This window comes from Struthio camelus, chromosome Z, assembly GCF_040807025.1.
Source record: "Struthio camelus isolate bStrCam1 chromosome Z, bStrCam1.hap1, whole genome shotgun sequence".
Classification (NCBI taxonomy): domain Eukaryota; kingdom Metazoa; phylum Chordata; class Aves; order Struthioniformes; family Struthionidae; genus Struthio; species Struthio camelus.
In genome coordinates, this window is record NC_090982.1 from 69,804,080 (window position 1) to 69,819,076 (window position 14,997).

Below are 14,997 nucleotides of genomic sequence, written 5' to 3' on the forward strand. Positions count from 1 at the left end.
ATTCAGCCAGAAAACAAAGCAAAACTTGCAACTGGAGAGAAAAGGTGCAAAATGCCTGTGTTGGAGCATTAGATGTTTTAAATGGCTAAAGTTTCTCTAGCCTAACTCGGTAAGAGTTTGGTAGAGGCAATTAATGTTTTACATTTAGAGATGTTTTCATTGATTAAACCTAGAAGAGTTTTAATGGTACTTTAAATTTGTGTACCTTCCTCTAATCATGTATTTAAGTTAGTGTTTTTGTGTGGGTTGATCTCCTGCTTCCTTCTACAGCAGTAATGTGCTGTACTAGCCAAGTAAAATTTACACCATATGAAGGGGGATGAGATAGTCCTGTGTATGTTACCATATGTTTTCTGTTCCCTAGATCTTTTGGTCAAAATATCTATTCTGTCAGAGGTTTGTTCTTTTGTAAATATAGCATGCTGGAATAGTTGTATATTGTGAAAAGGGCATGTAAGAGTGACAGCATTTATAGAGAGCCTAAAGAAGAGGAGATGCCTATTGCCTGCAACTATAATGCTTAAAATCCAAAGCTGGAGATGATAATGTCGTGAACTGATAAACAGAGTATGCTCATTAGTTCACTCATTTGTCTCATTGCAAATACAGGTATATTTCTTGTATTGCATTTTCTAATGTTGAAAGGTAGTCTAATTTTAAGTTCCAAAAAGTAGCGTTCTTTGGTTTGAAGACTTGCACCATCTGTAAAATGAAGCTATCCTTCCTTTGCCATCTACCCTTCCTGTTATCCAAATCCTCCAATTACCTCTAGTTAGACCTCTGTGTACATCAGTAACACATATCCTTCACCTTTACGTTTAAATGGCAACTGCACAGACTGTTTCTATTTTAGTAACCTTTTTTACATCAATTTTGACGGGTTTCTTCTTTCTCTTGCCTTCTGATCATCTGAAGGCAAACAAACCTTCATTGGTATACTAACTTTGGTTGTGTAGTGCCTGAATTTGCTATGGTGTTCTACTTGTGCAGCAAGTACTACTGTATGAGCAAGGTAGGAATTTTTACCTGGGACCTGTGAGCAAGTAGGTTTAAAAGTGACAGTTGAAATTGTGTTTTCCTTTTTAGTGTGTTGTCATACTATTGTAATCTTGCTTAACTTTTACTGTCTGGTTTAGGTTTCCTTTTTTTTTTTTTTTAATCAAAAGGGACATTTGAGTCCCCCTTTCCCCTCCCTCCTTTTTTTGGTACAAAGTTTTTCTTTGACTGGCATCCAGTTTCTTCCTAGTTGTTATCCTGTCGCAGTTACATACATCTCCAATAAGACTGAACTTTACAGCAAATAGTCTGGTCTGTTGTCCTTAGAGATCTCTCCTCTTTACTCTCAGATTTGATGCTAAATGTTAGTTTTGAAATCCTTCATAAGAAAGAACAAGACATATCCTGGGGCTTAATCTCAGAGGAGACACAGCCTCAAGTAAACATTAGTTATTTCATCTTTTTCCTCAGAACACGCTTGGAGTCTCTCTAGTGTTCGCTCTCTTGCGTGCTCGTGCACGCGCTCTCTCTCTCTTTTTTTTTAAACTATAAATGAATCCCCCACCCTGTGGGGCGGGGGGTGTTTAATTTTAGTTTCAATTATGATGCCCAGCAATTCTGAAAGCATGGGCTGAAGCTATAGAGGAAAAACCTCTATAGAGTTTATTTCTGTAAAGTTACTGATAAGTAGATGGAAGAAAACTGTTCCTGTTACCTCGGTCAGTGATGTATTAAGCTATCTCCTATATCCCCCTTGAGATCTTGTTGCTATCAGCACATTAGTGCACACTTCTCCTGTTTGTCGTATCTGGCCATTTCTTAATCTGTTGTGCTTCTTCCAACTATATTTTAAATGAATTTGTTTCTGCTTTTTGTAACCTAACTGAAATTTTTTCAGATGCTCTTGCTGCGTACATCCTGGTGTGACTTACAGAAATCTTCCTTTGCATTTGGTGACAGGGTTTTTGCCATGAAGATTATGAGACACTGTTGTTCTCTTCATATACTTTGAACTTCCCTAGCTGTTTCAGCTTTTTTTTTTTCCCTCTTCTTTTTTTAAATGCCTGGAATGTCGTGCAAGCCTTCATTTTTACTTCCTCTTTAGCCAACATAAATCTGAATTTCTATTTGCATCTGAAATAGTTTTCCATCTTTAATTTTGTTTCTTTGAGGTTCTTTTGCTCATTTGGATATGTCACTCTACTGTTTCTATGCATCCTCTTTTTTATATTATTACAGGAGTAATATTATGTGTACCATGTATATCAAGTATGGCTGCTCTGAGACTTACATATGCCAAATTGTTTCTTTCTTCTCCCAGAAAGCTAAGTGTGCTATTGCATTTGGATGACATACAGTCAGCTTTAATTAGAAAAATCAAAGAATACCAAGTGGTCTACATGCTTCTTTTTGGCTTTTGTGATCCCATGTGAGTATCGAACACGAGTAATTATTCCTGCAATGCTGAACAAAAGAAAACAGTGTTCTGTAACCCACCTTGTAACACATGAATCACAGAAAAGCTTTTTCTGACTTGGCTCAGAACCTGTAAAATGATGGCTTTTAGCAAGCCTGAAAGCTCTAGGCTATTTTTGAAAATATCTGTATATATCTTTCATCTTTACTAGAAATTAGAAATGACAGGTGATGCCACATCCTTAACTTCTGCACATTTCTAATCCCAAAAGGTGTTGCTACTGTCTCTCTCTCTCTCCCCCCCCCCCCCACGCCCATTTTCAATGATTTGTAGGGCTTTTTCAGTATAGTTTTATATTTTCTTAGGTTGTGAAACAAACTGTTTGCAAAGGCTTGCGTTCATTTTTGTTACCTTTGTCTCTTACTGTTAAACTTGAAAGGACTGATGGGTTGAAATAGACCTCTTGGACAGGAAAATAAACGGAAAGCAAACCCTCAGAGAGAAGAGGACACTGAACTCGAGCAGTAATTCTATACCTGATGAAATCTAGGAGTTTGAGAAGCGTTCAAGTTTGAGTCCAGAATGCACTGAAATGCACCCTGTTTATCTTCATTCACAGGAACAATGCATCATGACTGGGAACTTTGTAATTAAAGTAAGGTACTCTGAATATCGATGTCCTATCTGGCTTGTCAAAAGTAAGCCACCTCCTTTTTCTTGATCTTATTCCTCCAAGCCTTCTCTGTTGGTAGTGGGGTTGTCAAATGTTATCAAAAAATGAATAGAGCTGTACATCACTTGTCTATTTTTGGTAGTTGAACCTCTTATCTTCTGTCTTGTTCAGCTGGTGACTACATATAGATGTTGAAAACGATTTGAAATGTGTTTACTTCTGTTGAGACACCGGAATCGTAGCCTCTCTAATATACAGAGATGCTTTTGACCGCGGATGTATTTCTCATAGGTGCCATGGTCACATCTGAAGGAAGAATTTGAGATTCCACATTCAAGCAGTATGTTGGCTCTTTTAATGTCCTATAGCCTTTCTGTAAGGTAGGACCTAACTAGGACTCTGTTTACTCTGTGAAATTGCTTCACGTTCTTGAGAATTTGTTTTATTTTGTTCTGTTTTGAATTAGCCTGTCTTTTATGCCATATTCCTGTCTTTCCTCTGTGGCAGAGGCTGATAAGACTGAAGATTTGTATAGGCATTGAAGAGGAAGAGTGCTTTTGTGGTGAGCCCTTTGGTTGAACCCACACATATGAAGACTAGTCAGATTAAACAGGAGGATTTATTTGTCCTGTGGATAGAGTGTAGTGATAGGTTAGTAGACTTTGAGCTGGAGTCCCTCTGTTCGAGGCCGGCTCATTGGTCTGCATCATAATAGAGGAGCTTGAAAATAAGGGTCACTGTTTAATGAGGTTGTGATCTGTCAGAGAAGGTGATTGATCACGATAGCCTTGATTTTTAGTATTTTTATCTGTTCTGGAGATCACTTTAGGATGGCAGTGGTGGTATGAGTATTTCTGCATTGGTGGTCATAAAAAGAACAGAAATCTGTTGTTTTGTCCTCATTGTTACTGTCAGGTAAGATGATATATCTTCTCGATCTGATGCTTTAAAAACATGAAAATAGTATCACTAGTTGTGTGGTAGCTATTCCCTTTTTTTCTCCCCTTTTTTGTAGTGGTAATACCATCTGTGCAGCATAGAAACTGAAGCATCTGCAGCTGTAATTCACACAGTCAAAAGCATAGAATGTATTGTACTACTTTAAGGTATTCAACGGTTAAAAATTAGTTTACTATATAGACTTTTATTTTTCTGTCTCTTAGCTGTGCATAACTTCATTCAAGCGCCTAGAGTGTTTTTATTATTTGCATTCAGTTATTCCCCAGCTTTCCCAACTTGTTTTCCATCTTTAATATTGTAACTGTCTCCTTTGTGTTTCTTTTTTTCCCACCTTTCACATTATCTCTTCAAGGATTGAGATTCCTTTGTGCTTTTGTGGTCTCATACGACATTAGAACTACTGAGCCTGCCCTGTGCAACTCTGACTTTTTTTTTAATGATCTCCTTGAGATTTTGTCAATAACTTTGACAAAGCTAGTCCTCTGGACATAAATCTGTTGGGTGCTAGAAGTCCATTTGTTCAACAGTATCTTAAGAAAAATAACAGGTAAAGAGAGACTGTATTTTTAAAGTATAAACAAGAAGGGGAGGGGAGCACAATTAGGGTTGAGCTTTCAGCCCTAATTCTGCATTTCAAGAGTCGTGAATGCTTCATTTGCTAGCATTAACGTTGCACTAACCTAAGGCATTTTTGCATGAGGGTGTGTGTGTTTAATCAACTAAGCATGAAATCTCTTGCTTCTGTTTGTCCCTATTAAACAGCAGCAACAAAAGAAAAAGACAGGAGATGGGTCCAGAACAAAGCAGAAATAATGGAGTATTTCACCCCCAAAAGGAGAGTGAAATGAGAAGTACAATGAGTAAATGAAGACAAACTCAGTGGCTTGAAGCAGTGCAATGTGTTGGAGAGAGTAGTAATTCAGGGACCTTTGCTGCCCAGAGCTTCAATCTGTGATCTCTGAGCAGCGCATATGTCAGAAGTGTTTGGCCACCCCTGCTACAGACACAATATTTAATGGTTTTCCCAGAAGAAACCTCTGTAGCAGTTTAAAGGCCACTGTCTAGGATTGTCAGTTCAAATGCTGATCCACCTAAAACTGGAAAAATCTAGTTTGGATAGAAATCCCTAAGTAGAAGTGGGATTGGCTAACTTCTTCCCTTAGCTCTTGCACGTGATTATGCATACACACACATGCACGTAAAGTAAAAGTAATAGCGGTGCTGAATGTTGTACATTTTTCTGGGGGCTGCAGCAGTTAATTATTCCCAGTTTACTGGGTAAATACACAGTCTTTTTCCAAAACTGGCCAAGTACAGACATTTTTTCAAGATACTGTATTGTTTTATTTTCAGTACTTTCAAATCTGCTCTTTCTTTCATTTTTAAAAAAAATTATTTAACCCTTGACTGTCTCTACCTCTCTGCCCGTCACCCAAAGGCTATAATGAATTTTGAGAGTAATGTTCTCAGAAATCCTGAATTGACACTTTATTTCACATATCTCTCCTTTAAGAATATATCTGTGTACAATGTCTTACCTTGATAAGACAAAGAGCTCCAAAAATGTAGTTGTTGCTGGTAGTAGGGCTGAAATGTATGACCCTCCCCTAAACAGCATTTCAATAACTAAGCCAACTAGCTCTGCTTGACCTTAAATTTGCAGGAATCAAATATTTTTCTGTCCGTTCTCTTCAGTTGTCCCACCAACTGACCCCAGTTGGGTTTTGAGTTTGTTCTATAATACTTAAAAGGCAGCCTTACAAAGCGGGACATGCTTGATGCTGTTTTGATCGGCCACTCATCAAGTAAATCAGATTTGGGAATCAGTGAAAAAGAATTCCAGGTCCATATCTGAGGATAGTCTGAAGACTGGTTAGAGACTATTAATTTAAGTTTCTCTTCTGCCCTTTGGGCTGTCCAAATGGAGCTAAAAGTAGCCTGGCAGTTTTGGAAAAGTGAGACCTAGCTGTGGACTGACCAACTCTTCTCAGTATTTTTTATGTATTTATGTGGTGTTTTGGAATCCACAAATGGCTGCTTTCACATTATTTGCAGTTCAGTATCTCTTATTGCACTGTAAAGCATGATGACATCTTAAGTAAAGCTGTAACTCTAGGCCATGCTGTACAAAATATCTCAGGATGCATTTCCTGTCCATAGTCAAAAGCAGAACATAAGATGTAAATTTATTTCATGCTCTATGACGTCTGAATTTTCTATTCTACCACAAATCTTGTGGAGCTACTAGATGCAGCTGCCAGAGTAGTGAGAATACAGAGGTCTCGTCTCTATAATGGATGTTTAAATAGCCCTGGCTTTGTTAGAGGCCGAGTAACTTTAAGCTGCTGAGGAATGGAAAGGCAGTGATCATACTGTTTGTATAGTGATGTTTTTGATGGAAGAGTTGTTCACAGACGTATCACTTCAAGAGCTTGTTGTGATGTGTGTTGCAGATATGCCTGTTGATGGGGACAAACTGACTCTTTTAAAGACTGTCTGGAAGGAGCCTGACATGCAGCCTCAGAGGTTTGGGGAGCTTGGAAGAATTTTTTTAGTGGCCCTTAGCTTCTATTAAGTGGAAACTTTGTTCTAGGGAGGTTATATTGTGCAACAAACTTAATTTGCCTTTCTCACTTAAGTACCAGAACTTCCAATATTTGCTACGACTTTGTAGAGTGTGTGAGATATTTTGACATCAGTGAATAAAGTTAGAAGGCATATTTACTTTGCTTAGCTATGAACACCAAGTAAGGCCCAACCTTCTTGCAAAGAAAAGATTTTTCGAAGTCAAGTTTTAACAGAAATAACGCTCTTATTTTTAAGAACTGTTGTCCTTGTTCAGCTTAAACTACTACAGTAAATGGTTTTACTCTTAAATTGTTTTATTTCACCTTTTTATAGGATGTTGATGGACTTTCTTAACTTTCTCCCTAAGCTTATCTTTTGTTTCTTTAAACTAGTGTAAAGTGATGTTTCAACAGCATTACATAAAGAAGTAAAACAAGACTTTGAGATGTGGTATTTTTCACAGGAATTGTGCATGATATCCCTTTTGCAGAACTCTTGTCTATGCCTGCTTAAGGATTAGAAGAAATATTTAACAAGACTGAATTATTGCCAAAACCTGTCTTCAGATGGACGAATTATCACCTGCTCAAATTGGTGTATATGCATAGGAGTTCAGTCCCTGACGTGTTTAAAATAACTAGAAGTTGCACATGAAGAATTCTTTCCAGAAGAACCTCAAACATGCTGTTAACACTCATGCAGTTCAGATATAACACCAAAACTAAAAGAATGCAATATAAGTTCTGTAGTCACAGTAACTATCTTTTTTATAATCATGTCCTCTTTTATCGACTTGCTCACGGACCCTGAACCTGCTACTGGCAAGTGATAGTGTCTTACTAACTTCAGTCTTCCTGTTCCTCAAGTAACCCTCAATAAGAGTGGCTAGGCAGTCATGTAGAGAATGGAATTCTTTACTGAGTACTGTTGTTGGCTTATGGTTAAGACAGAAGAAATAACTTAAATGTAATAATAAACAGCACCTTCAGTTTAGGTGGGGAAACTCAGATTTCTACTGCTGGAGATTCTGGAGCTGGCGCTGTGTACGCTTACTTAGAACATGCATGTGTATGGGTGAGAGAGTGGGCAAATATGTTCTCTGTTCCTTGTTATAACAGATTTATTTTTCTTATGTGAAGGTAGCAGATACTGGGTATGTGTGCTATGTTTTTTACATATACATATACATATGTGTATGTATGTATATTTATGTGGGAGAAAATGTATCTTACAGACTTTAGCAGGTGATTAAGCCCCATACTTCAGATGTGAACTTGCTAGCTTTCCCAGAATGGTCATCCTCTAGATTTTCATGTGAAAGTTTTCCGTATAACGTACAAAGAAGGGCCTAATGAACCTTCCTGAGGGCTTAAGGGACCTGCTGGATAGGCTTGGCCTATTTTGGCCGTACTTTTTAAGAAAGAGACGTGACCATAACTCTAAAGAAGGTTTTGTGTAAGTGATTTTTATGCTTTGTGTTATGATTAATTCATGCTTCTCCAGGGAACAGCAAAAGACATAGTGAAATGGTATCTGCATTTTTATGACTAAAGCTATGTCCAGCAAAATACGTTTCTTGAAAAGCTGTACTCTTACCAGCTGATGTTATACGGTAGGGTGAGTGCTTTCCTCCTTCAAAACGTGGGACAAAGCCCAGGAAGGAGGCTCAAATCAGTGGAGCGAAATTCTGCCGCTCTTGCCCGTGGCAGCAGGGAGCGCCTGGCCAGCAGCTGTCGGAAGCTGCTTTGCTGCTCAGACCAGATAGTGCCTTAGACTAGCACAGGGGTTTTCTGCCAGTTCTGCTTCTGGAAGCAAACACATAAAACACCCAGCCACCTGACTGAGTAGAGCATGTGCCTGACACTGTATGTGCGCTATTTATGCTGTTTGAGAAATTTAAGTTTCTTTCCTCAATCCAGCTATGAGAGGCTCAGGTAAAAAGTTAACTGCTATATTTATGTTATCTTATGAAGCTGTTATAAGCTCTGGTTGAGCTGATCTCACTCTGTTAATTGCTGATGGTAACAAAAGTGTAAGTTGGAATGGCATTTTGCTTCTCTCTAGCACCTTCAAATTTATAAACTTGATTTTTAGAATCTTGTTAGAGAAAGATATGCAAAAAAAAGTAACTTCTTCCTTTTGTTTTGTTTTTTCCTGGCAGTGTTTTAGAGCACTTTGCTGCAAGGGACCACCACCACCACGACCTGAATATGACTTGGTTTGCATAGGCCTCACTGGCTCTGGCAAGACGAGTCTTCTGTCACAGCTTTGCAGCGAAAGTGCAGAGAATATAGTGTCTACCACAGGTAGGAAAGATACTGCCCTATATTCCATGGTGTGCTGTAACATTGCTTATGGGTAACTTTAAAAACACATAGCAAAGGCAATAGAGAACTTCATCTTTGTATCCTGTTTTTAAAAATACATAACTGATTGTTTTGAAGTTACCTCTACTTACTCGTACAGAATTTGGTAATACAATGGCGAATATTCATGAAACCATACAGTTTGCAATATGTTGAAAGTCAGAACATACATTATGGCGTGATAAAGTAGAACTTGTAGATAAACTGTATCAGTTTACCATGGACATCACAAGATTTCTTTCTTATTTTTCATTTTTAAGCAATCTTGTTGTAGAAGCAAAAAAGAAAAGAGAAAATGTGATATAGAACAGGATGGGCTAGTGAAACTATGTAACTTATATTAGGAGTACTGCTTTGTGGTATATGCTAGCAATCAAAAGAATAAATGTAACGTAAATGTTTTTTGGTGTTTATTTCTTTTTTTAGAGCCGCAAAGAGGCTTGTTTACGCAGTAAGGGCAGATTGAAAGCAGAGAGGAAATTTACAAAATGTTTTCGTGGTATTAAGAAGATAAATAAAAACAGACAACCCCAACTAAAGTCTATCTTAAGTGCAAAAAACTTAAGTGCACATGCTGATACGGATGAACCGGAATGCCTAATGTTGAAATGGTATTTTGACACTGCACTGCACCGTCCCCCCCCCCCCCCCCCCCAAAAAAAAAAAAAAAAAAAAATCTAGAGTGAGAAAAAGGAATACCCAACTGCAAAGTTCAGAAAGAGGACAAATTAGGTCACGGAGATGGAAGAAATCTGTTTGTATGGCTACAGTGATTTTAATGTGGTTGATTTGCTGAGGGAAAAGATAGTGGGTGTTGTGTGAGTAACTTGTGTGTATAGTTGTATGGCTTTATGTTGTTCTTATGGTTTGTGGGCTTGAGTTTTATATGATTATCCCTTAGCAACCCTAACTATTTTTCAGTGTATCTTTGTTTAAATTATAAGAACATAAAACTATTAAACAAAACAGTAAGTCAACGAAGTAAAGCAGGTACAAGAAAAGAATTAACCCGTTGAGCTCACTGCCTTCATAATTGTATTATTAGGAATTCTAAAGAGATCTGAAACTTCTTTGTGTGGAGAAGATGTCAATGCCAAACTTGGAAGATAACAAGGAAATCATTGAGCAATTCAGTCTTTTTTTTCCTCCTTAGATTTATCTTTAAAGTTCAGCTGAAATTACTGCAAATTAAACTTTAACACTTTAGACCCTGAAAGATTTAGTAACAGCTATATAAATAGCAATGTAGTTCTCAAAAGCAATAATGAAAATATGATTTATTTCCAAATTACATTTCTTATGTGTCTAGGTAGTTGCAACAAAATGCTATCGTGTAGTTAGGCAACTTGAGCAATGAAAATGGAGTTTGGAGAAAATTAGGCAGCATCCAGTCAAAATGATACATAATTAAGTCACTCAGTTCATCATAGTAAATCTACCCATCTGTACCAGTACATGTGATATTAAAAGATATAATTAGAAATTCAAGAATCCAATGTGGCAGCTTTTCCACTCAGTTTTCAAACTATAACCTATATTTTTGCTTTTCTCATCAATGCCACTCAAGTCTATCCCAGTTTTTACTTCTTTCTAGGAATAGTTTAGGATTTATTTTTAAGAAAACAACAAACAAGCTATTGCATAATTATTCCCTTCAGATTTTCTTGTACTTTCCTTTGCAGCATCTATCACTGACCAGGATTGGAGTTAGAGTACTGGAATATCATCTTGTTCTGATATGGGTGAACAAAGCCCTTGTTTCTGTTAAATAACAGCTAATAAACCTGAAATGACGCACTTCAGTGACACACTTTTCAATTATAGGAAAATAATAGTGTTTTATAAGTTTTTCCTTTTAAGATATAAAAGGATAATAGAGGATTTGTAGATACTTTCAATGTGCTTGTAACCATTTTTATACATACTACTTAGGCTGTAAAAAGTTCTCTCTGCTTCTAATATCTATAGACATGCTTAGTGCTCTAATTGTAATCAAAAACTGTGAAGTTAAATATAAGAAAGTGGTAATTAGAATTATACCTTGTCTTTCATGTCTCCTAAAAATTGTAGAAGAATCACTTCATATTATTGGTAATTTGAGATTAAACTTAAGTTCCAGATGCTTTAGAAGATGATTTTTATAAAGATGTACTTAATACTAAATCCCTGCCAAATGGTGAATGGCCTGGATGTAAGTTTTATGCTGAATTTAATATATCCCAGCTATTAAAAAATGTCTTTGCTAATTTCATAGTTCTTATTGATCTTTTCTCTTATAAACGATGCAAAATCCTGGTGAACAAGGTAGACTTTTCTGAATGAACAAGGTAGACTTTTCTGAAGGTATGCAGCTGTTTTCAAATGTCCTTTTAAAAAATAACTTACTAATATTCTTTATTTCTATTTTTAGGTTTTAGCATAAAAGCAGTGCCATTCCAGAATGCCATCTTGAATGTAAAAGAACTTGGAGGTATAACACTTAATCGTTTACTCATTTGTTAACAAAAAGCTATACTTGTCGAACTATTTATTCATTTTGTATATAAAAATGATAAATCAGTGTGGCTTGAATTTATTTAAAATTTGAGTTATGGCACAGCAGTTAAAAGTTGAGAAGACTGGAGCAAATACTGATTAAAAAAGTAAAAAGTTGGAGGAGTGTAAGGCAGATAGTGTTGTATATCTTAGTTATTTCTTGAATTGCAGAGGTTAAGCTATGCAAAAATGCAAACTGAGGCTATAATTGTACTATGGCTCACATGGCAGCTTGGGAAGGCGTTCCCTGAACTTATTGTACATATGAGCTTTTACTTGTGAGCAATTTCTCAGCAAACTATGTGAGTATGGAAGTATTTTTGGCAGAACCAATGTATTTGCTGCACCGCTGAAAATGTTGCAAGGGCAGCAAACTTCCAATGGATTGCATATTAATTGAAATCTATTCTGTTGTTGTATTTATTGGGTTTAGTTTAGGAGGGTTGGATGTAGTTGATTTTTTGTAGTGGTGTGGTGTGTTTTGTTTTGTTAAAATCTGTCTTTACTCAGGTAAGCTATTTGGCTGCCAAATACTGTGGCTCTGTTCCTTTGTGAGATGTGTGCTCACAAAATGAGAAACAGCTACATAAGCAAAAAAATCAGTCGCTACATAAATCTTCTGCCTCTCGAAATACAGACATGCTGGTTAGCTTCTTTTTTCTCTGTTGTGAGGCTATTTGATTTAGCTGGCACCAAACCTTGAGTCTTAAGTGGTCAAGAGGTAACTTTGTTAAAAGAAAAGGGTGAAAACACTCTCCTCTAGTGGGTGTTCTTGTGGAATTTAGTTTCATCTAGTTTTCTTCTAACTAAAGAACCATGTAGATCATCTTTATATTCTAGAACTTCTGTAGGTCTTCATACTCTACATAAATACAGTAAATGAATCATGAGGATGTTCATTAGATTTTCAGCAAGGCCGAAACTTGTCTTAAGGGCCCTGAGGAAGAAATTAGCTTGGCTCTCAGAGGACACTTCGCTATAAAATGAAGTTTTATCATGGCTGTCTTATCTGAGACTGTTTTTAGAAAGGTTCCAGATAAGCATGCATTAAAAAGAGAGTGTTTCCTCTTTACTGCTGTTGGTCCACGTGCATGCTCTTGTTTGCTCATGTATCCTGTAAAAGAAGCAGAAATTTTTTCTTCAGTAAATGGAGGCCAGCACAGGTACAGTAGTGATTCTGTTTAAGTATGTAACATGCACTTAGGTGATTTTCTGTTTTTTGAAATAGAACAAATCATTTGCAGCCCAGTTTATACATTTTGCTATCTAAATCTCCGCTATTAAATGTATAATGCGGATACATGCATGTAGTTTTGCTATCAACAACTGAGTCTGAGTATTCTAAAGCAGATTCTCTTTAGAGTCTGTTCTTTAGACTCTGAGTTTAGGCTTATCATATAAAGTTTATTTTATGCAGGTATATGTTTCTCAAAACTTTATCTCAGTGAGGAGAGTTTCTATGTGATCAAGGTGAAGCCTGAGCTTTCTGGAGAGTGCCTGGCTTCTCTCTTGTGGCTCTCTGAAAATACAGAAATGAATCTGAGATATTTAATAATCTTTCCATTCTGCTTCACTGCTAAATTTTATTTTGGGGTTTCTGGTTCTGATGTTAAGGAAGAGAGGCCTATGGTTTTGTTCTTATTTTTGGTTTTTGCCTTCAGTTGCTAATGTATTGTTACCTAAGTTCTGTTTTCTCTACTGTGGAGGTCTTGTCCAGGCATTTGTTCTTAGAAACTTGGAGGAAGGTAGAAGAGTATCTCTTTTTTTAATAGATGCCATTTAATGAACCATCACTGTTCATTGTTATTCATTATTCAAAAGGTGAAGTTCTGTTTAGTTTTAATTTGTGATACTCTTATTTTAAAACTACTTTTTCGGTTTAGGTAACTGAAATTTGTAAATTTCATATGTCTTTATACAGCAAAGTTTTCATAGCCAATAGTTAAAGAACTTACAGCAAAAGTAATATACTTTTGGGTTCTCACATTCAGCGGCCAAGCAGTTATGTGAAACAGATGCTGACTGCATAGTATTCTTTTCTATCTGGCTGAAGCAGTATCCTTCCTTGAGGTTGAAGATGGTGCTAGTTTTTACCATGCTGGGTACCTTCTGGAGCTGCTAATGAAGCCAGGGCTTTGCTTCTTCATTTCTGTGGGGATTATAAAATTTCATGCAAAGCTTGTAGAAACAGCCTCCTTTCTGTTGTCTGTTTCTGGTCTGATTATCCCTTCATCAATCTTTAGGATTAACTAGGGACATGGAATAAAGTTTACTGTGCTCATTTGCAAAAATTTTGCTCTCAAGTACATGATATCAAAATATTAAAACCAAAAATGAATTCCTATTTCTGATCTCCTCCCCCCTCCCCAGTAACTTATACCCTAGTACTTTTTATTGGATTAATGTTTTTATTTTTTAAGCAAGACTAGCTTCCTACAAGAAATCGTATTTTTAAATCCAACTTCACAAATGTTAAAAGCTTTGTTTAAAAAGGTAGAATACCATCCTGAATCAGTAAGAACGCATGTGTGTGTATCTTTCAAATCAAACACAGACGTGCTTGAATTATTTGAAAGGTAGCTCTTGTTTTATTTACCTATCAAGTTTAACTTCCCATTCTCCAAGTTTCTGTTTTGATATACCAATAATCCCTTCCTCCTCTCAGAGAAATAAAAAGGATACCATTTTCTTCCAAAAACTTAATCCATAAAAGAATATATGTTGATTTAGATTATTCTGATGATGTGTCCTGCCGTAGCCCATATGGTTTCAAAATGTATTCTTATCAGTGTAGGTTGAAGTATTTCCATATTATGCAACTTAAATTAGTAATGCTTTAGGAAGAAATTGCAGACTTGATTGTTTCCTGTTACAGTGCATCCATCTCTGGTGGGAAATAGGGATGAAATTGTGGGTGATGAATATAAGGCAAAGTGGGGAAAGACTGCAAAAATGAGGTAGATGCTAACATTTATTGTTCAAAAGTGTCTAGTAGGTTTTTGCTGCAAGCAACTTGTGATACTGAATGCTGAGGTCTGTTCTCAAGGCAGATAATGCAGGGGCAATGACAAGGTGAAGCTTTTTCTTTGGCTCTAACAAGTGCCTCTTTCAACCTGGAGAGACAATGCCCGAAACTGTCATTTATCGGTATGTTTATTCAATCGTTCATTGTTAAAAAGCTGTAAATGGAGTGCTAAGTAATAGTAGCTGCTGTAATGTGGGTACTTATTCTAGCCTAAATCAAAATTGCAGATCTATTCCAGAGGCTATCAAATAATTTAGTTTTTAAAAAAGGCAGAATAAATTACTTCAGAATTTAAATTTGCCACCTTGTAAACGTGGGCTTGGAAACTATTGTTGAGACAGCTGTTGCTTACTAGTGAGCCTATTCAAATTTAAATGAATGAATTTGTATGTGGATAGCTCTGTTTTTCTTAACCAAGTTTAAAAATATTAACAACATGTTATAGGGTTTAGTAACT

General features: G+C 36.6%; 1 protein-coding gene across 3 annotated transcripts in view; it reads left to right on the forward strand.

The window, feature by feature from the left end:
- The window catches only part of LOC104146842 (ARF like GTPase 15), a 222,628-nt gene that overhangs the window by 67,201 nt on the left and 140,430 nt on the right, over positions 1-14,997 (forward strand). For all 3 annotated transcript variants that reach the window (XM_068928741.1, XM_068928740.1, XM_009679083.2), the window contains 2 exons: positions 8,776-8,920; positions 11,391-11,450. In XM_068928741.1, the coding sequence (XP_068784842.1) occupies positions 8,776-8,920; positions 11,391-11,450 (205 nt within the window). The remainder of the gene's footprint in view (positions 1-8,775; positions 8,921-11,390; positions 11,451-14,997) is intronic.